Source organism: Cebus imitator, unplaced genomic scaffold (assembly GCF_001604975.1).
Source record: "Cebus imitator isolate Cc_AM_T3 unplaced genomic scaffold, Cebus_imitator-1.0 Scaffold156, whole genome shotgun sequence".
Lineage (NCBI taxonomy): Eukaryota > Metazoa > Chordata > Mammalia > Primates > Cebidae > Cebus > Cebus imitator.
The window spans coordinates 2,839,603-2,863,257 of NW_016107471.1; the positions used below are offsets into that span (position 1 = coordinate 2,839,603).

General features: G+C 34.0%; 2 protein-coding genes across 4 annotated transcripts in view; both read left to right on the top strand.

Moving 5' to 3' along the window:
* METTL25 (methyltransferase like 25) overlaps positions 1–23,655 on the top strand; it is a 123,778-nt gene that overhangs the window by 77,457 nt on the left and 22,666 nt on the right. For all 3 annotated transcript variants that reach the window (XR_005202619.1, XM_017543506.2, XM_037743846.1), the window contains exons 8-9: positions 1,039–1,112; positions 22,114–22,207. Coding sequence is in view for 2 of the 3 variants with exons in the window: in XM_017543506.2 (XP_017398995.1) it covers positions 1,039–1,112; positions 22,114–22,207 (168 nt within the window). In the remaining variant the exon portion in view is untranslated. The remainder of the gene's footprint in view (positions 1–1,038; positions 1,113–22,113; positions 22,208–23,655) is intronic.
* LOC108314562 (RUN and FYVE domain-containing protein 2-like) lies at positions 9,036–11,207 on the top strand. The gene is given in 4 exon segments (XM_037743845.1): positions 9,036–9,484; positions 9,486–9,714; positions 9,717–9,767; positions 9,770–11,207. Coding segments are annotated over 4 exon segments (1,809 nt in total). The 5' UTR covers positions 9,036–9,139; the 3' UTR covers positions 10,954–11,207.

Here is a 23,655-nt window from a genome sequence, read left to right on the forward strand (position 1 = left end):
TTACAAAAGGATAACTCCATGGATATACATATTCCACTGAATTATATCTTTAAAACTTTACCAGTCATGGGCAGTTTTGAGTTTTACCCTGTTTGACTTCTTAAAAGCATTCAGTACTGTTGACCTACTTCTATTTCTACTCATTAAAAAAAAAAAAAAAAAAACTGCATGCAAGCTGGGTTGTTGCTGCTGACATTATTTTGTGTTTGATGTCCCGTACTGTCAATATCAAGATCTGTGGGGATGTGGATAGGGTTTTGGTGACTTGTAGTTTCTTAGTTTGAGCACTTCTATTGCTGCAGTGAAGTGCTCTTTATAAATAGCAATATTTTACCTTCTGCTCCTTTGAAACAGTCATACTTCATTGGAACCCTTCTCTTCAGCTATTCCTTCTTTCCATTCAAAAAGCTTTGAACCTTTATAGGCCATCTCTCATATCTCTGCAAGAAGTGAAGCATTGCCAAGAGTGCAATCTCTTATCCTGTGTTCTTTCCCAGGCTCTACTTTTCAACTTCGTGATAGCCAATGCTGTCTTTCAGACCTCAGACATACCCTTATATTTATTTATTTAGGGTAGGATCTTTCTTTCTTGGTGTGACTCCTAGCTGTTATTATCTTTATTCCACTTCCATTAAGACAGATCTACATTCTCTTCTTTTTCACACATATCCTTCCTGATTCTTAAATGCTCCAGAGCTGACTTGGCTGGTCTTGAAAGTATTTTTCATTTTTAACTGATAAGGGCTCCATTTGGACATTAACTTATTGTTCATTGATTATAACTTTTCTTTCTTATTCACTGCTGTTTCTTTTATGGTTCCTTCTGTCTTTTTTGTCTTTTTTTTAGAATTAACTTTCACAAAGAATTAGCCTAAGGTAACACTTTCACTTGAAATAGAAAAATTATAAAGTCATCCTCTGTGTTTAGCAACAAAGTCAGGTTTCTGACATTCACTAATGGTTCTAACATTCTGGCATTTATTTTATTTCTGTTTTTTATTTGTTTCTTGATCTTATATATGTCTACGTTTTTTTCAGCTGCCTACTGAATCACTCTTCTATCGTGCTGTTCTTCAGGATATTATTAAAGATTGTTATGGCATCACCAAATGGTATGAGGATTTTATTTTAATAAGAATAACTATGTTATATTGTAAGTAAACTGACTTTTAGTCTTCGGGTGAATTTATGCAGAGTCACTGTTATTAGTAGAAGAAACTGAGCATAATGTCAATAACAAGTACACAACACTTGTATCTTAGGTTAATTATCATTAAAGGGGGGGCTCTAATGATTACTTCTTGTCCTGAAAGCTCATTGTAATGATAATGTAATCTATGCAAAATATGCTTTAGAATTTTTGAAGTATTAAAATGTTATATTAAGTAGTTCAGTGATGGTATTATATGAGCAATAATTATATTTAGAATGTTTCACATCCAGTATGGCATAAACACTTAAGTCTAATTAGAACAGATATTGATCACGAACAACTATTATAGCCCTTCAGATCTCTGCTAGTAGAATACTATCACTGCATATGTTTTGTTTTGTTCCTGTTGCCCCCCAAATAATGCACTATTTATACAGAGAAGTAAGGGGTAGGAGAATTTTTCATAATATTGGTTCAACAACTGTTGTATTCAAGCATACATTTGTAATTCTGGCAGGTTTTATGAATGTTCTTTTGCTAATTACAACTGTAGGATTCTAATTGTTATTTGGTATTATAGGATTATTCTACAAATTAAAATAAGGCAATTTTCAGGTTCTCAAAAATCAATCTACAATTTATTAAAAGATATAAAAGGGATTTTTAGGTTAGCTATTATTTCTCTGTAAGAAAAAATATCCACTTTTTACTGATAGAAGTTACTGCATACAAGTACCTACATAGACAGTTTTCAACTATCATTTCTATGTCGATAACTCCCAAATCTGTATCTCAGTCACCATTCCCTTTTTTATTCTTCAAAATCTCTAAAACTGAATTTTTCATGTCCTCCTTCTCTTATATTTACCCCAAGATGCTAAGCTTGTTGAAAAAAGCCATAAAATTGTGCAAATTCATGTCCACTCAAATATTTACAACCCTCCTTTAAAGACCTCAAATCTGTACTACATGCCTCCTTTAAAGACCTCAAATCTGTTTGTTTATTGTTTTTCTTATAACTTATTAAATTTGTTTCTATCCTTTTCTAAACCTTACTTCTCACTTAAAAACTCAACACTTTCCAACCCTCCACATTCCTGCCTTCCATTAGTACTCAGAAGATAGCTGGTATTTTTATAAGACGTTTATTCCTGAGCCTCATTGACCTTTCTGCCACACTTGACCATGTTGGTCATTGTTTTTACCTCTAAAATCTCTTCCTCATTATCTTGCATTTTTCTGTATTCTCTGGCTTTCATTTTTCTACTCTGAGCACTCATCTGTTTTCTTTACAATGTCTTAATTATTATTCCATCTCCTAGGTATATCTATCCATTCTTTCATGTCTTATATGCAGCTCCTCTCTCTTTATATTTCCTCTTTCTTTTAGATCCCTACCACAAACGACTCTTGAGATATGTAGTTAGTTCTCACATCTTTTTAGAAGTCCACATCCGCTTTCTCGTTTTCATCTGAATAACTTTACTTAAGTACCTCACAAATGTATCAATCAGCTACATCCAGAACCAATGTTCTCTTCCCACCAATTCTATTCTTTTTTCTCTTGATGTTATTTCTGGAAATGGTGTGACCATTATCAAACATTAGAAGTCTAGAAATGATATTTGATTCTACTTTTATCATCAAACCACATATTCTAATTAGTTATCAAGATCTGTGTATGTTTTTTTTTTTAATACAGCAATTACTTATAACAGACAACATGTTAGTTTCTGGGGATTCTGGATGCATAGGTAATGGTTTCCACACAGAAGCAATTTATGTTCTAGTCAGGATGGCTTTATATGAAAACCAAAAAGAATGATTTAAGCCTGCTTTCAATAACAGACTAAATAATTAGGACTAACTTCACTTCTGAAGAAACTAAAAAATGCTGCAGAGGTATGTGCACATGCATATGAGTGTGCATGTGTGTTTAAATTTGTTTTTAATTGGTTTGAGAATATCAGAGACCTATTGAAGAAGTGAAGAATTCTAGGACAAAAAGCTAAGAGGAAATGGGATTTCAAGAGAAGCAAGCCCAGCTATTATGGCTGCCCTTTCCCCAGAAGCATCTGTCAGTTCTGGAGTAGGCAACTGTCCACCTGTCAACAGAAATAGTGGGCACAGCTTTCAGTAGAAAGACAGTTCTAGTGAAACCAAAGTTAGAGTTCATGGTCTGGTGAGGACTCAGGAGCAGTCCAGGTAAACCACTCATACATTGAGTTAGGTTGATAAAGGTTCATACTGTAAGAGTAAGAGTGAACTAGAAATAGAACAGTTCTAAAATGACTAAAGCCCCATTTTGAATTATCTGAAGCTGTGATTAAAGTATTTCAGATTATTGCTTCTACTAGCCGGATACAAGAAATAAATTCCCTTTGGACAAAATAATATAAATCTAAGCCTCAAATTATCATTAACATTTTATATGTGTAGTACCTTATAAAACCAATCCAAAATAATCAGCTATGTGATAAAACAAGACAACATGACCAAAATCCAAGATAAACTGCAGTCAACAGAAATGTACCTTTAAGAAAGCCAGAGAAAGGCTTAAAATAGCTATACTTGAGAGACTTCAACTCTGAAAATATTGGATAGATGTACTTTTCTCTATTTGTGCTGCTAAGTACAGCTAAATCCCTGAACATTATATATGAAGTGAATACAAGACAAAAAGTAGAGAGAATAGGGCAGACTGGCTAGGGATTTCTGGACTGAAGGAACAACACAGTATGAGTTCTCCAGGGTTTTTTTTGCTTCATATAGCCCAAGATTGGAGTTCAAAAAGGTGGGAATTCAAAACCACCAATAGGCAGAGAAAAAAAGAAATTTCAAATGAAAACTGAAAGACCAGGAAGGGGGCAGGCCTAGATAAACTTTTATGCATAATTGCCATACTATAGCAAAATAAAAACAGAAAAACCTGTGGCTCCACTCTGACCTATGCCAACAAAGGCCACATGAAAAACCTACACTTGCACCCTTGCTGGGCTGTAATGAAACTTTCTTATAACCCCTTTGTGGAGTGGTATTAGAGAAGGCTGAATAGGAAAATAGGACTTTTATCCAACCATAATAACAAATAACCCAGTACTACTACCACAGTGTCATAGAGACCATGTGAGAAGCCTGTACTCCCTACCCACCCAGCTGTACTATGACACCCCTTTTTCTCCCCACTAGGGTGGTTTGTATCAACAAAGGCCTAGTAGAGGATCAGGAATTTCACCATTTCTCAGCAGTAACAAGGTAACCCCTATCATGGTGTCAGTGGAGATCATGTGGGAATCTGGAAGTCCCAGCAACAACAAAGTCCTTTAGGTATCAATAGAGGCTGACTTATCTTTACACGAAAACTTGTACACAAATGTTTATAGCAACTCTATTCCTGGTTGCCTAAACTGAAAACAAGCCAGACGTCCTTCAGTGAGTGAGTATTTAAGCAAACTATAATAATCCATACCATGAAATACTAAGCATAAAACAAAGAGTATTGTGGATACACACAACAACCTGAGTGAATCTCCAGAGATTTATACTGAATGAATAAAAGCCAATACCAAAAGGTTATGTACTATGTAATTCTATTTATATATATTCTTGAAATGATGAAATTATAGAATGGCAAGATATTAGTGGTTGCTGAGGTAGGAAAAGAGGGTAGGGTAGGCAGGAAGTGGATATGGCTGTAAAACAGCAACGTGAGGGATTCTTGTGGTGATAGAGGTGTTCTGTGTCTTGGCTGCATCCAAATCAGTATCCTGAATATTACCATCCTGAGACATTGTAGAAAACTAAATGAAGAGCACGCCAATCCTTATTCTGTCCTACAACTGCATGTGATTTTATAATTCTCTTAAAATTAAAAGCTTAATTTAAAAACTATGCTCAATATGCATATTGAAATAAATTATTTTTGTCAGAGAGCCAAAACATTAAAAAAATACAAATGAAAATTCTAGAACTGAACAATAAAATGACTAAAATCAAGAAATCAATGGATAGTCTTAACAGCATTTTAGACACAGCTAAAGAAATAATTAATGAACTAAAATACAGGTCAGAAGAAAATATCTATAATGATGCATCAAAAAACAGAAACACAGAGTAGAAAACAAAGACTAACAGTTATGTGGAATACAGGGAATAGGTTTCATGTATATGTTAACTGCAGTCTGAGAAGATGAGACAGTGGATAGGGCAATAGCAATATTAAGAATTTTCCAATCCTGACAAAAAGATATCAATCTTCAGATTTGGGAGGTACACAAATGTTATGCTGAAGTAAAAAGAAAACAAGTTCTAGACACATAAGAGTAAAATTGCTGAAAATAAAGGGAAAAATCTTAAAGTAATCAGAGGTGAGAAGAGTGAAGAAGGAAAGCAGAATACCCCCAAAGGAACTAAATTAGTCTAACAGCTGAATTCTCAGCATAAACAGTGGAAGCCGGAAGTCAGTGATATCTTCAAAATGCTGAAAGAAAGTAGCCTACAGTCTATTTGAAAATACACTGTCAGAGGCAAAAAACAAAAGAATGAAGTATGCCTTGAAAATCTAGAAAATAACCTCAAAAGAGTAAATTTAAGTCATGGCCTTTTCCTTAATTCATTTCTATGTTACTATAAAAGAATAACTAATGCCGAGTAATATATAAAGAAAATAGGCTTATTTGGCTCACAGTTATGCAGACTATACAGAAAAATGGTCCCAATATTTCCTTGGCTTCTGAAGAGGAGGGCCTCAGCTACTTTCACTGATGACAAAAGGCAAAGTGTAGACAGCATATGCAGAAATCACATGGCAACAGAGGAAGCAAAAGAGAGGGGAGGTGTCAGTCTCTTTTTAACAACCAGGTCTTGTGGAAACTAAGAGAGCAAAAACTCACTCACTGTCCCCCAACCTGGGAGGGCAATAACTTATTCACAAAAGATCTGCCCCATGACCTAAACTTTTCCCATTAGGCCCCACCTCCAACATTGGGGATCACATTTCAACATGAGGTTTGGAAGGGTCAAGTATTCAGATTATAGCAGACTTCACAAGAGATTTGAAAAAGTGCAAAGGATAGAGAGCTTACTCAAGGAAATAATACAGAAAACTTTTTAAACTCAGGAAATAATACAAATACTCTGATATAGGAAGGCCAAAGACTTTTGAACTCAACTCAACTAAGGCTACTCTAAGACATGTAATAATCAAAATCTCAAAGGTAAAAGACAAAGCAAGGATCAAAAAAACTGCAAGGGAAAAGCAGCTCTAATTCATCTGGCAACAGAGTTCTCAGTAGAAAATTCAGGCCAGGAGGGAGTGGGAGGACATTCATAGTGCTGAAGAGACTGTCAACCAATAATATGGTGGCCAGCAAAGCTATCTTTCAAATATAAAGGGAGATACTTTCCCAGATAAACAGAAGCTGAAGAAATGTAATACCACCAGAGGTGTCTTACAAGAAATGCTGAAGAGAGTTCTTCAATCTGAAAGAAAAGGATGCTAACATGCAACAAAATCAGCTCAAGGTATAAAACTCATTGGTAAAAGTAAGTGCACAGACAAAAATTCAGAAGACTCTTACTATTGTAAATGTGGTATGCATGCAATTCATATCTCTAGTATAAAGACAAAAAGACATCAACAATAATAATCATAACATTTGTTTAGAGATGGGCATAAAAAAATAGACATCAAAAAGTCAAAATGTAGGGGCAATGTTGTTAAAAGTATAGAGTTTTTTTTTAGCTTTTTCATAGTAACAAAATGGCAGTAGTAAATCCTTACCTATCAGTAATAACGTTGAAAGTAAATGGACAAAATTATTAAAAGATACAGAGTAGCTAAATGGATCAAAAAAACAAGACCCAGCTATTATTATATGCTACCTACAGGAAGCTCACTGCATCTATAAAGACAGCACACATAGACCAAAAGTACAGAGATGGAAGAAAGATATTCCATTCAAATGGAAACCAAAGAAGAACAGGTATTGCTATCGGTACCCTTGAACAACACAGATTTGAACATACCAGACTCTAGAATTCAGCCAAAGAAATACTAAGAGCAAAATATATAGCAATAAACACCTACATCAAGAAAAGTAGAAAAACTTGAGACAAATGACCTAATAGTATACCTCAAGAAACTAGAAAAGCAAAAATCCAGTGCAGGTCCACTTACATGCCATTTTTTAAAGAGATTTGTGACATTTGAATAAACTTGCATACAAACCATGTAGCGTAAAAATATCAAAAATTTAAGAAAATGAGGTATATCTTGAATGCATAATATATGTATATATATATATTCTCATTTACTACCATAAAATATATGCAAATCTATAATAAAAGTCAAAATTTATGTAAAAACTTATGCAGACAAACACAGACCATACGTGGCACTATTCACAGTCAAGAGAAATGTAAGCTCATGTAAATATGAAGTATTAAATCATAACCACATTAAATTAGCTGTATATAGTGTAACAATTTTATAGCCACCTTTTGTTGGCATTGCTGTGAATTCAAGTGTTGTATTTGTTTAAAACACTGCGTGTTGCAAATCTCAGCGTGAGCAATTTGTTTCTCCAGTGGATTGTGTATCACAGTAAAAAGTGATCTCTCACAGTTCTCGTGTATTTTTTGTCTTTAGTGCAGTACCGTAAACCATGAATAACAACACCATGATATGCATAGTAAGTGCCACTAGTGATGCTGGAAGTGTTCCTGTTAGGCAGAGAAAAGTCATGACATTACAAGAAAAGTTGAATTACTTGATATGTTCTATAGATTGAAATTTGCAGCTGTGGTTGCCCACCATTTCAAGATAAATGAACCCAGCATAAGGACTAATGTAAAAAGAGAAAAGGAAATTCCTAACTTGTTTGCTGCAGCTATAACAGCAAGTGTGAAAAACTTGTGCTTTCTGTGAAATACAAATATGTTTTAATTGACTATGATACTGGTAAAGCTTCCAGTCAAAAGTGGACTATTAGTAGTTAAGCTTTGGGGCAGTCAAAAGTTACATACAAATTTTTTACTGCACAGGGTATCGGCACCCCTAATCCCCATGTTGTTTAAGAGCCAGCTGTACTTACATCACATAAAATGGACTTCAAGCCAAAAGAGGCAAAGAAGGTCATTATATAATGATAAGCACGTAAGTTCAGCAAGATGTAACAATTGTATGTGCACCCAGCAACAGAGCATGAAAATTTATAAAGCAAATATTAATAGATCTAAAGGGAGAGATAGATTGCAGTACAGTAATAGCAGGGACTTGAACACCTCACTTTTAGTAATGTACTGATTATGGAGACAGAAATATACCAAAGAAACTTTGTGTTAACAGCATATATATTCTTTTCATCACCACATGGATCATTACCCAGGATCATATGTTAGGCCACAAAACAAGTCTCAACCAACTCAAAAAAGTAGAAATCATATCAAGTATTGTTTCTGACTACAATGGAATAAACCTAGAAATTAATAACAAGAGGACCTTTGGAAACTGTACAAATACATGGAAATTAAACAGCGTGACCCTGAATGACCAATGGGTCAGTTAAGAAGTTAAAGAGGAAATTTTTAAAATCTATTGAAACAGCCGCCGCTTGAAATCCGGCCCTCGCACTCCTGCGAAGTCCCTGGGGCGCGGGACCGAGGGCCCAGCACTCTGGCTCCTCACACTCATGGTCTCAGGTTCTTTTCCTTCTCCTCAAGGTCTCAGCAGATGCGGGAGGCTTAGAGAGGGCGGGCTTGCTCTCCCGCCCACTGCAGGCTCCGTGGTCCCCGCCCCACTCGGGGCTCCGCTTCCCCTGGGGCCGCCCGGGCGTCCTCCCACCGCCGGGGGCGCTGTGGGCCGCAGCGTGCCTGGCTGCAGATGGGGTGGCGGCCGCCGAGCGCCTGGAGGGAGCTGCTGGCCAGGCCCAGGGAGCCCTGGCCCGAGACCGCGCAGTAGCCGCCGCCGCCACGGCCGCCGCCGCCATGGCTGCAAAAGACCCCACAGCTGTAGAGAGAGCAAACTTGTTAAACATGGCTAAACTGAGTATCAAAGGACTCATTGAATCTGCTCTGAGCTTTGGCCGCACTTTGGATTCTGACTATCCCCCCTTGCAGCAATTCTTTGTTGTTATGGAACATTGTCTGAAGCATAGTCTTAAAGTAAGAAAATCATTTTTGAGTTATAACAAAACCATCTGGGGCCCTTTGGAACTGGTGGAGAAGCTGTACCCGGAAGCAGAAGAAATAGGAGCCAGTGTCCCGGATCTTCCTGGTCTGAAGACCCCTCTGGGTCGAGCAAGAGCATGGCTTCGGTTAGCCCTCATGCAAAAAAAAAGTGGCTGATTATCTGCGTTGCTTAATTATTCAGAGAGATCTTTTGAGTGAGTTTTATGAGTATCATGCACTAATGATGGAAGAAGAAGGAGCAGTAATTGTTGGGCTGCTGGTTGGCCTGAATGTGATCGATGCTAATCTTTGCCTGAAGGGAGAGGATTTAGACTCATAAGTTGGAGTGATTGATTTTTCTATGTATTTAAAGAATGAAGAAGATATTGAAAATAAAGGAATGTTCAAATTGCTGCCATATTAGACCAAAAGAATTATGTTGAAGAATTAGACAACTGAACAGCACAGTCAGCAGCCTCCATTCACGAGTTGATTCATTAGAAAAGTCAAATACTAAGCTGATTGAAGAGTTAGCAATAGCAAAGAATAATATCATTAAACTCCAAGAAGAAAATCATCAATTACGAAGTGAAAATAAATTGATTTTAATGAAAACACAGCAGCACCTAGAGGTTACCAAAGTAGATGTGGAAACTGAGCTTCAAACATGTAAGCATTCTTGTCAGGGGCTAGATGAAATGTATAATGAAGCCAGAAGGCAGCTTCGAGATGAATCTCAGTTACGACAGAATGTGGCGAATGAGCTCGCGGTACAAGTTAGTATGAAGCATGAGATTGAACTTGCCATGAAGTTGCTGGAGAAAGATATCCATGAGAAACAAGATACTCTGATAGGTCTTCGACAACAACTAGAGGAAGTTAAAGCAATTAACATAGAGATGTATCAAAAGTTGCAGGCTTCTGAAGATGGCTTGAAAGAAAAGAATGAAATAATTGCCCGACTAGAAGAAAAAACCAATAAAATTACTGCAGCCATGAGGCAGCTGGAACAAAGATTGCAGCAAGCAGAGAAGGCGCAAATGGAAGCTGAAAATGAAGACGAAAAATATCTACAAGAATGTCTCAGTAAATCTGACAGTCTGCAGAAACAAATCTCCCAAAAGGAGAAACAGCTGGTGCAACTGGAAACTGACTTGAAGATTGAGAAGGAATGGAGGCAGACTTTGCAGGAAGATCTTCAAAAGGAGAAAGATGCCTTATCTCATCTTAGAAATGAGATTCAACAAATTATTAGTCTTAAAAAAGAGTTCCTTAATCTCCAGGATGAAAATCAGCAGTTGAAAAAAATATATCACGGACAAGAGCAAGCTCTTCAAGAACTCGGCAACAAACTTAGCGAATCAAAACTTAAAATTGAAGACATAAAAGAAGCCAACAAAGCATTGCAGGGACTGGTTTGGCTGAAAGACAAAGAAGCAACACATTGTAAACTTTGTGAAAAGGAATTCTCACTCTCTAAGAGAAAGCACCACTGTAGAAACTGTGGGGAAATTTTCTGTAATGCCTGCTCTGACAACGAACTACCTTTGCCTTCTTCACCAAAACCAGTACGGGTTTGTGATTCCTGTCATGCATTGCTCATTCAGAGATGCTCATCTAACTTGCCCTGAGATTCCTGAACTAAATCCGTATGTATGAAAGTACCTACAATGAATGTTACGATGTATACAAGGTAACCAGACATCTCTTCTTAAGTGGCTTTCAGTCAGTATTTGTACCAGTTTTATCATCTACATATTCAACTCATAGAAATTGCAAGTTATGTATTTATTTCCCTATTGTTATTCAAAAGGAATTTTCAACAGAGCATGCTTAAAAATCATGTAACTTAACTTCATTAAAAGGCCAGATAGCAGAGCTAACACACATTTGCCTTATCTTTTAAAGGCCTTCTTAAAAATAAGGCTTCAGATTGTTGTTCTTCTGAATTCCATCAATTTGGTATTTGATGGTGCCTGCAATTCTCTTAATGCACTTTAAAGCTTCACAGTTCTGAGACTGGAAATGCGTAAAACTTTATTAATATTCAACATATTTTAATTATCTTTTTAAGATTTCACCTATATTTATTTGTCCCTCTTCCCCCACACCCCCTACCTTTGCCTCTTTTGCATTAGACAGGCCCAGTATTTTGTCCTACAAAATTTCCTCTTGGTCTTTTCTAAAATCAGTTATTGTGCTTGATGATTTTCAGCTACAGTGGATTAAATTAAAAGGGGCATTATTCGGTCTCAGCCTCAACTTTTTTCTTTCTCATCTTGAAAGGAAGTTACATATAACGATTTCTTTTACCTGAGTTATAGATCTTCCCATATGTTGTTTCACTAAATTGCTATTTTTAAAGGGGTGATTCAGACCCTAATTCAAAGATGAAAACCCAAATCCCTCCCCAGAAAATAATGTACATAATCCTAGGGGATATTACAGACTCCTTATAAAGATCCTCTCTAACCATTAAAAGTGAGAAAAAAAATCGGAACTTTGCTTTAGTAATGTATTAAGAGTTCAGTTCAAAAAAATTTGTATGAACATTTTCATTGGAGTAAATTGTAGGAAGCATCAGACTGTAGTGGCCTACCAGTATACATCCACAGTAAAATTTCATCGTCTATTGAGCACCTCTATGCCAGGGTGTTGAGATGATGAAACATAACACTTGAACTATTTCAAGCTGACTCAATGAACACTAATCCAAGTTAGAAGACAACATACCAGACTCTATAGGATTCAGCAAAAGAAATATTAAGAGCAAAATATATAGCAAAACATCAAAATATTTTATGATGTGGGTGTTTATATAGCAATAAACACCTACATCATAAAAGTAGAAAAACTTGAAATAAATGACCTAATAGTATACATCAAGGAACTAGAAAAGCAAACCCAAAATTTGAAAGAAAGAAAAAATAAAGATCAGCGCATATATAAATAAAATTGAGGGAAAACCCACAGAAGATGAATGAAATGAAAACAAGTTAGCATTATCTAATAAAGTGGAAAATAAATATACACGTCTCAGCAGTTTTACACCAAAGTATATATATATGACACAAAATCTTATATGTATGCTCTTAGAAACTTTTACAAGAATTATCAATAGCAACAATGTTTATAAGAGGAAAAACCCAGAAACAAAAAGCTCATTAATTGAAGAATGGATAAATTGTATTATACTCATGTATATAGTGAAGTACTTCATATACCACAGTGAAAATGTATGAATTACAGCTACATGCACCAATGTGGTTGAATCTTGATAATATGATTTTAACTGAAATCTCAGAAAAACTCCTATAAAATGGTTCCACTTATATAATTCAGAAAAGAGCAAACTGAATAATAATTTAGGAGTATGAATATGTGGTAAACAGGCAAGAACAACATAAGAATGGTAAACGCAAGATTCAGTGTCATAGTTTCCTCTGGGAGTGGTGGGGGGGCAGTGGATTATTATGCAGAGTGATGAGGTAGGGAACAGGAGGAGCACATATAGAAATCTAGGTCTTTAATACTAGTAATGTATTTCTCAAGTTTGGCATTGGGTACAAGGGTTTGTTTTATTTACATTCTTTGTGCCTTACACATATTTTATAAGTGCTTATTGTTTGTATTCAGTATCACTAAAATATTAATCTTTTATCAGGCTATACGCCAGAGTCAGCTGAGCCACATATTGTACTCCCAATATCTAGTATAGGCACCTCATAATGATAAGAAAATTTAAGTGATTAAAATCTTGTCTAAAGTCATATAGCCTGAAAGAACCAGGATCAGGACTAAATTCATAGTCCAGAAATGTTTTCACTATCCCATTCTTATTTGTTTATTTTTATTATTATTTTAAGTTCTGGGGTGCATGTGCAGAACATGCAGGTTTCTTACATAGGTATACATGTGCCATGGTGATTTACTACACCCATCAACCTATTATTTACATTCCTTATTTTTAATGGTAAATTCTCTTTGAGATATTTTTAATGTGAGTTAAGTTGCAAGACTCTTTGTATTAGCATTGTAAATCAAGGTTAACTTGATTGGAATCACTGGCCAGCAATAGTACTAAAGACAGAAAATAAGGTCACTTAATTTCTTCTTTTGCATTTTTAAAATTTTTCCTTCTAGCAAAAATAAATCATCTTCCAGTAATAATACTGTTTTAGAATAATTGAAACATTGCTCTGAAAGTTCTTTAAGTATAATTGTTTATATAGCCTAAGATTAGAAGTAAACCTTTTTCAGGGTCTTAAGGATAACATTTTAACTTTATTACTTATAATTGTGATTTACCTCATTTATGTTAAAACTCAATAATTTATAGAAAATTATTTATAAATAGTCCATATCTATAATGGAAACTTTATAAGGGGAATAAAATGCCAAGGAAGGAATTTTATGGATTAAAAATATCTTTTTAAACACTTGGAAAGAGAACAGGGAAATCCAATTTGTACACTTTTTTCACTTTATTATCCTCTTGTATAATAAGAAATATATACAAATACATTTACAAGAAATATATAGCAATATATATGGAAATACATGCAAGAAATATATACTATTTTGCGACCTATAATCATGTAATGTTTAATTTTAATTGTGATTTTGCTATAATCAAATAGGAAAGTGAAAACTCAGATCTTACAAACTATCACACAATATTGAAGGTAATCATTTAATTCATAATGTGTGGTCAAGTTGAAATTAAAAGATCTGTATCTTTTAAACTGAAGATTATTTGGAGCTCCCTTAAATGATAGCTATTTACGGCAAATTTTTAAGTTGTTTTTCTTTTAAGTATTTCAATATGTATTAGCATACAAAAGGCACAAAATAATAATGTTACAATAATTTAATAAATATTATGTGATTATGGAGAAACTGAATTTTTGTACAATCTATCCTGTATGTGTTTGTTTTCATTTATTTATTATATCTCTGCTTCACCTTTTTCTAAAATCTCCCACAAAAATACTGTTTTCTTGGAAAGTGTTACAAGAAAACCGTGTTCTTACAATTGCATTTTTGGAGAAGCATGTGGGTGTTGTTGGATTCACTTGAGTAGAATTTTAATTAGATCCAGTACATTCACTTTTATTAAAAGAAAGTGTACTGATTCCTTTTTAGCATGCTGACCATGCTTTATTCTGACAGAGGGGCCCATTTTAATCTGTTCTTAACTTCTCATCATTTATCTTTCAGAAAGTCATGTCAGTTTTCTAACTTTCAAATGTTTGCTAATAGATTTTTATGCCCCAAACTAAACTATTATTGTGGCATTCAAGGGCATTTTAAATCTGTTATTAATTTTCATTCCAGCATAATCCATCGTCCCATTCTTCCTGTGCACCGTGAGCAGCTGCCATGCCACTGTCCTGGCACACCAGATTATTCATCATTTCCCATGCAATTATTTTTACACTTTGCATGTTTTCTTAGAGCTGTTCTTTCTACCTGGAATATTTTCCTCCCTATTTCTGCCATCCTTTCATTCCAGGACCTCTGGACAGTGAAATTCTGGATTTTTAAAAATCCAGTTTAGAAGACATCTCTGTGATAACTTTCTTTTCTCCTTTCCATTCTTTTCTGTTCTCCTATAGTATTTAAGCTGTGATTCACTGTTCTTACTGAACCTGAACAATACAATTAATTGTATTTCTACTCCTCTGCTACCTTCTGAGCTCCTTGATGACCAGTTTTTCAGTTTTACTAAATTAAATGGTGTATCATAGTGGTTAGGAGTACAAATTCTAAAAATCCTCTTTATACCCAATTTTTCCCTCTAACTACTGTCCCATGTTGGTTCTTTCCTTTACAGCAAAATTCCTTGAAAGTGCTGACAATTTCTTTTCCACTTCCCTTAAACATGTTTCACTAAGATTTTATTTCCATCACACCAGCAAACCACCCTTTTCTTGAATGTGAATGACCCTATGTTGTTAAATTGCATGCTCCATTCTCAGTCTTCTTACTTTGCCTGCCATCAGTGTTGCACTCAATTTTACACTCTTCATTGAACATTTCTTTCTCTCATATTCTAGGGAAAGACTCAGAAGATACCCACCTTTTTCTCTTGTTCTTTTTACAGTTTTCTTGCTGATTTCTCTTTTTCAAACCTCTAATTGCTGAGGTGGCTTTTTTTTTTTTTCTGTCTGTACCTGCTAAGTAGATTATTTCATTCCATCTGGTGGCTTTAAGTGTCATTTATACTGGTGAATCCCAAATTTGTACTCCTGTTAATGACAATCGTATTCTTCCAGGTACTCAGACCAGAAATCCTGAAGGCATCCCTGACTTTTCTCTCACTGCCTAGGTTCAATCCTTCAGCAACTTTATAATCTCTCCCTTAAGAATGTATCTAAATTTGTTTTTATCATTTTTCACAATGCTCAGGACCATCCCTCTGGTCCAAGCCACCATGATATTTCACCCAGATTATTGTAATAAGTCCCTACATGGTCTCTCTGTTCTACTTTTGCTCACTACACTCTATTCTCTACACAGTAGGTAAAGTGATCCCATTGATATTTTTAAATGGGTTCATGCTCACAATCTTCCAGTGGCTTCTGCTTACCTCAGAGGTAAAGCTAATGTTTTTCCTGTTACCTGCAAAACTTTATGTCATCTGGCTCCTCATTTTTTCTCTGACCTCATTTCTACTCTTCTTCCCTTAGTTTATGTATGTGCCAGATACATTAATTTCCTTAACGTTCCTTGAAAATACCAGAAACACTTCTACTCAGGGCCTTTAATTATGCTGCATTCTCTGCTTGGAATATCCCCTTCCATAGATAGCCACCTGGTTCGCTCACTTTCTTCAGGTCTTTATTCAAAATTATTATCTCTGAATATCCACTATTTACCATCACTCCTCTTTAACCTTTCATGTCTGCTTTCTCTCTATCACCAGGTTTTCATCAGCTCTTATTACTATCTAGTATATTATTAATAGTGCATGTTTTATTTATTGTGTTGTTGATTATCTCCCAACTCAAATGATTTGGTTTTTTTTCATTCGCTTCAACTAATAGAGCCAAAGAACCTGATTCCAGAGTATTTTAGAAAAGCTTTTGAAAGAGGAAATTTTGACTATTCTATACCAGTGTTCTCCAGATTGTTGTCCTAAAGTGCAGTTGATTCTATTAAAATAGGGAGAAAAGAATTTCTTAAAAGTGAATGCTCCATGAAGTATCCTCCTCTTTAAGACTTAAGTACATGTTCATATTTTAAAGATTCCTAATAGTTTGGTGAGAGACAGCAGCATGTCACCTTTAAGAACATAAGCACAGGAGCTCTACTGCATGGTTTCTAATACCAGTATCCCCACTGCATCATTTCAGTAATGTCTTGGGCATATTATTTTATATCTTTTTGCTTCAGGTTTTCCATCTGTAAACTGGAGTGAATAACAGTATCTACCCCAAAAGGGTGTTTTGAAAATGAAATTAATGTCTCTAAAGTGCTTACAACAATGCCTGGAACATATTGAGTGATGCTCATCATTAAAAGAAACCTATTTAACTCTGTTGAAACCTATGCTCACTTTTTCATACTATCTTTCTTCTCCCAAACTATATATAAATACTTAATTAAATACTATTTTGTGGAGCCCACTCTGAAAAACAGAAAATGCATGAAAATAATTAATCTGACTTCTAGGTTCTCATTTGGGATTTAAGTGATTATTTGCCTATCAACTCCAAAGGAAATAACAATAATGAAATAAATATTTTGTCATAACTTTCTTTACTATCAGAAATGTTGATAGGGAACTATAAAATATTTTGGAGAATTCCTCTGAAATATTAGTATTTTTAAATAATATTTCCTTTTAGCTACAGTAAACAGTTTACCTTAGGAACACAGTGTGACATATTTTCCCTTTGGTGCATGATTTTTGCTCTCTTTTTATTATTTTCTATCATGTCTGCTTAATAACAGAAGTTTCTTTGCCCATTTGGCTCTGTGTTAAAAAAAATCTTCTAAATTGAGCTATTGTTACATTAATACTTCTACATGGAGGCATCATAAAGCAATTATAAGTTTTTATTTTAAATTGTTAAATATGAAGAGTAAAACTTTATTGGACCATAATGCCATAACTAATACCCTCAAGAAACTGTAAAGATTGTGAATTTTTTTCTATAGCAAGCTCTCTCATAAATAAGACTGCCATTACTTAAAAATATAACACACCCCATATTCCTTTTTTGAATGATCCTATTCTGCCCTTTTATTTTCCATTTAAAGATTCTTTGGCCTACCTCCTTTCTATTTCTTAACTAATACAATTGCAGTATTTCACTGGGTGCACATACCTGTAGTCTCAGCTACTTACAAAGCTGAAGCAGGAGAATTGCTTGAGCCAAGGAGTTTGAGGCTGCAGAGAGCTATGATTATGCCACTACACGCCTGCCTGGTCAACAGAGCAAGACCCTGTTTCTAAATTAAATGAATGACTAAATAATTTTTTAATTGCAATATTTATCCTTAAAACTATAGACCCTTCCAAATACTAATGAACAAAATATTTCCCTTTCTTTGCACCTACAAAAGAATGAATTATTTTCTACATCGTAAACTCACTTTGCAGATATTATTTTTTTTAAAGATTACTTTATGAAACACCAAGATTTGTAGAAATTGGTCTCATGTCCTACAAAAGTAACCTATAACTTCTGAAAGTTATAAAGTCTGATTCATTATGCTTAATACTGGTAATAATACTATACCTGACATTTCTGTTTTCTGAAAAATATCCTTTTTTTCCTTGAGCCATGCACAGTATATTGAATATTTTATTTTATCCTCAGCCTTATAAGATAGATTTAACACCATTCTACTGATAAGAAGAGGCAAAGAGGTTAATTGTTTAATAAGTGGTGGAGTGAGGAAAGTGAAACACTCCTGTTTCAGTCTTTAGTTCAAAACCTATACCAACCACTACACTATCATGCATATACAACATTTGAATACATGTTTTAAAATTAATAAGAAACCTGATTAACATGTATAACATTTAGAAATTGTAAACATGCTTTTGACTGATCCTAACTGCTAATGAGTTTGAGCGGTAAGTCTAGCAATAAATGACTTGGGAAGAACAAATCTCCTCCTATGAAGTCCATTCCCTCATATAATTTTTTAATTGTTAGAATTATTTAGTATCCCATGGTTGCACTAAAACACTAAAATTCTGTTTCCTTGATTATAGCAGGAGGCTCTGCATAGCTTTTCTGTAAGAATATCTACACATACTTTGTTATGGTATCTTGGAATCTGTTTTGCTATTCACCTGTTACACAGAGGTGGCTGTTCCTTATCTGCAGTTTAACAGTATTGAGTATGAACTCTATTCAAGTACTATGCTGGAGGTAATATTGACTAATAGTTAATATCCAAGATTATGGAGTTGAATGTTGGAAAGTTTACTTAACCTCTCTCTACTTTAAAATCTTTAAAATGGGGATGATAATGGGACCTACCACATGGGTTATACAGATTAAGTGAGTAAATACAGCAAAGGCCATAAGAATCACTGGCACATAGTAAACACAATGAATATTAGCTGTTAATATTTGTATTGTTTACTTTGCACTCTTTCTTACATCTTTCTTCAGTAGCTCTCTATTTTAAATTACACTTGTTTGTATAACTAAGCCTGCCTATATGCTTGTCTATTATACTCGAATATAATAGACCTATTTATTATATTAATGAATTTTTCTCTTATAGTGTAACTAGATGTATTTGTTTCTGCTAGCTGAGGGATGATTTATTTAATTTAATTCATTAATGCAGATCCTGCTGTGTGAGGTACTATGCTTGGTTCTGGGGATATTATCATGAGCAAGACAGCTATGTTCCAGCTGATTGGAGTAGCAGCCTCAAACATGTTTTTACATTTCACACCTCTGTCCAGGAATATTTCTAAGCATGCATGCAAAAATGAATATTTATTTATAAGTGACATACATGTCTCTCCACTAGCATATTGTATGGATTTTACAATAAATTCAGAAATTGAAATTTAAAAGAGACAAAAGAGAAAAAGTTTAATATTCTCTTTCCCTTTGGATGGGTTCACCCCCTTTGGAGAATTCACTGGCTTAAGATATCAAGGGAGGGACACAATCAGAGAAACAAAGAGGAGAGTATCTGAAGGAGAAGTTCTCTGTGTTAGGAGACCAACATCTGGAGGGCCAGAAAAGGCTTACCTAAGGAAGCAAGATTTGAGATAGGATCTGAAAGGCAGAGTTTGGTGTTTCCAAAGCAAGTAGATTGAGAGTATAGTGTTTGTAGCTAAAAGCATGATGTGTTCAAGAAACTAAGAGAATGCCAGTGTTGTTGATGAGGCAGTGTCATAAGAGATGAAGTAATGATCATATCATCAACTTTGCAGTTCTAGGTGAGTGATTTTTTTCCCTATTATTGCTAAAAAGAGGTCTGAAATAGTACAGCTTAACAAAAAACTTAAGTCTTTTATAGCAAATTACTGCTTAACACACTAAAAGCAATCTTATAATAACCATACTGTGATATTTTGCAACAGTAAAAAAAAAAATAGTGTATTTTGAAAACAAAAGTAAAGGAAGGGAAAATAAATTGAAAATGTTTCTCTGATTTTCAAGCAGTCTGAAGGATAACACTCGGGAAACAAATCAATACCACCTACATTTACACTATATTCTCTCTTCTGCTTATAATGTTTAGTACTTATTCAGAAACATTTTACTCAGGGGATTTATAACTGTATAATAAATGAAAAATCTAGACCATAATTCTAGTAATTATAAAAGCAATATTAATGAAAGTAACAACAATAGCTTACATCATGGCTCACTTCTGAGCACCTTATATGTGTTATGTAATTTAATCCTCATAGTGACTATCTGAAGTAAATGCTATTGATATACCATTTTAATGAACAAGAAACTTATAGATGATAGAACCAGTCTGACTGGAAGCCACCCTCTTATGTACTATTCTTTGCTTTTTCTCAGGAACTACTCCATAAGACAGTGAAGAATAGCATAAAATTGGAGCCAGACTAACTGGCTTATGGGAAAGACTTAAGTGCTTATCCTTTTGGATTAAAAAAAAAAAATCAAAGCTTAACTTTTTTAAGCTGGGCAGCAGGGAGTTAATATTAAATGGCATATTTTCCTGGCTACACAGTTAAATCAATATTTTAGAATACATTATATATATATATATATATATATATATATATATATATATATATAAAATATGGTATCTGTTACACCTAAGATGTATAGTATCTGAGAATGATGTGTATGTGTAGTATCTGAGAATGATACAGAAACCTGTAAAAAATATATGCTCTGCCTTCTGGAACCTGTACCTACCTGTTCAAGCAACTATTAAATCAAGGTGATAAAATAACAAATGAATAGAAGAATGAAATGGGCTATAGAAATTCAAAATTAGAAAAGATTATTATTAGTCATGTTACCAAAAAGAACATGTACATTTGCACTTTATCATAAAAAGGTAGACTTTAGTTCAACTAAGTTGTAGAAGAGAGTGGGAATGGTATAATCCATTAAGAGGTAACTGCATGAGCAAATACATTTGCACCTTATCATAAAGGATGACTTCAGTTCAACTAAGCTGTAGAAGAGAGTGGGAACGGTATAACCCACGAAGAGGTAACTGTGTGAGCAAATGCACCAGGGCAGAAATGTGGAAGATAGCCTGAAACAATGAGTAGACTGATCTAAGGAGAAAAAACTAAATACTGAAATGTAATGGGATATGTATTTGAGAAATATGGTTATAGTGGGCCCTGATTGCTTAACTAAGGAGTTTCAGATTTATCCCAATAAATGGGAGAGGTATTGAAAGCTTTTGAAGCAGAAAAGTGACAAAACAAAAATGCTCTTAGAAAATAACATGTAGAAAGAAGTGAAGAAGAGAAATTTCCATTTTAGAGGTCTTCATTAGGAAATAGTTGGAATAATCAGGACATGATATAATAAAAAGTGGAAGTGAGATGCCATCTTGAAATTGAGCTGAAGGAATATGTTTTAAATATATTTTAAAGGAAGAATTGCTAGAACAGCATGTCTAATTAATCAGAGTTATTAATATTTATATTGCCAAGAATAAATAAGGCTTTATTCCTTGTTTTTGATAACACATAATTTTTTCATCCTCTTGATTTTTACATTACACCTAAATTGTAACCAAAGTTGTGAGCTGTGGTAGTCTAGCATTGTATTGTTTAAATTCAAAACCATCTCATGATACTTTGTTTAAATTATTTTGAGAATTTGCAAGGCATAAATGAGGATCAAGTCAGATCCAACTCATTATATGCGGCTTGATCAGTGGCTGATATTGAAGAAGTTCTCTGTGCATAGCTGTTGAATTATTGCCTGTAGTAACAGATGTTGTCATGAGATGCGCACTGTAATATTGAGCCAGTAAATCTCAAATGCGTTTCACAGCACAATGGAAACTTTTGAAAGATGAATCGTTTCTTTCAAAAATGAGACTTTTTAATACTATGTTTAAAACTTCTTTCTCAGAGTCTTCACTGATGTACGTTATGAGTTGTCAAAAGGAGATCCTGAATACTTTGTGACATGTAACTTTAAAATGTTCTCAAAAGTATTACTACATTTTGATCACATTTGGATCTTGTGCCAAATTCACAGAAAATATTTAAAAATATTTCATGATTGAATTTAAAACCATCTAAAGTTTACATTGAAAAAACTAAAAATTTATTCAATTTTTTTTCACAGTGATCAGCATGTTGGTAAAATTTACTCCAAATGTTCTTCATTTCTGGATTATGTCAGAAGGTCTCTAAAGAAGCTTGGATTAGATGAGTCCAAGGTCAGTATATGATGACTGATAATTTTCATAAAAGATGAAAGAACTTCTCTTTAGTAATGAATTGAGAGAATACAAAATAACTTCCCTTCTACTTTTCTCTCATTTGTGAAAACGTCCAAATTATATTGAAACCAGACCTGCATCATCTTTTTTCCAGTTTATCCTTCCTGTCATTGTAGAAAGTTTACTGTCATGTATCTTCACAATTTCCCTCTTTCAGTTAGAGTTAAAAATGTGCCACTTCACAAATCAAAATAGAGTTAAAAATCAAGGCAACAGTACAAATGAGAAATAGAAGTAAAGCAAGAGAGAAAGGTTTTAATTTTGCAATGCATTTATTTACAGCTTATATAACTAACTGAAATTTAAAATCTTAAATTCAAAAGCCTTCAAATAGGAGAATCTTGAAAAGTTGTAATATCATAAGAGGCCCAAGTTAATAATTGATAACATATTATTGAAACCAGAAGGGTAAACTTGTTGACTGATATTAATAAATATTCTACCACTGAGGGAAAATAACAGCTTTCAACATTATTTAGATGAGCTATTAATACTAAAGTATTAAATGAACTTGGATTACTTAGGTATTTTGAATTGATTATAAATTGAAACAAAGAATAGAGTAGGTAGTTAAAGGAATGAAATGGATTTCTTGAAAATGTTAAAAGGACATGATAATGTATCAAAGCTAAAGGGTATTATTATTATTTATTATATCAGTTATTCATTTAGTCCCCAGTTGCTTTATTACTTAAAGCAATTGAACTGGGACTAGTCAGTTTCCTCCTCTTTAAAATAGCTATAAGAAAGCCATAGGATTTAGGAAGGATTAAATTAGGTAATAGACATAAAGCTTTTAACACAGTGTATATAGTATATGCTAACTATATGATATTCCTTTTAATTATTATAATCCCTTTATATGTACTACAAGTAATAACACAATTGACATGATGCTTATAAATATTTGTATTTAGTTACTAATGAAGACTTTCCTAATTTTGTCATAAAGGAGAATAGACATGGTTACATTAATTAATTTCTAGGTTCTTTTAAAAAAAATGTTTTTCATTTACCTGACTGATTTTCTTTACAATTAGTCTTAACTATTGCAAACCTTTAGTGCATATCTCATTTCATGCCTTGTATTTAATATCAAGAACACTAACCTAAGCATTATTGTCACAAATTAAGAGCTACAGTTTTACTTAAACTTAATACATTTAAAAATTTATTATCTTTCCCTCTGGCTTTGTTTTCCCAGTATAATAACCACAGCAAATGTTTCTTAATATATTTATTAGTATATAAGATATTAATAATAGTTAATATTTACTGAACACTTACTCTGTGGTAGATATTATGCTATGGACATCAGAAACATTACTTTATTTACTTTTCACAAAAACATTTATAGTGGATAGCTTCCATTCCAGCATATAAAA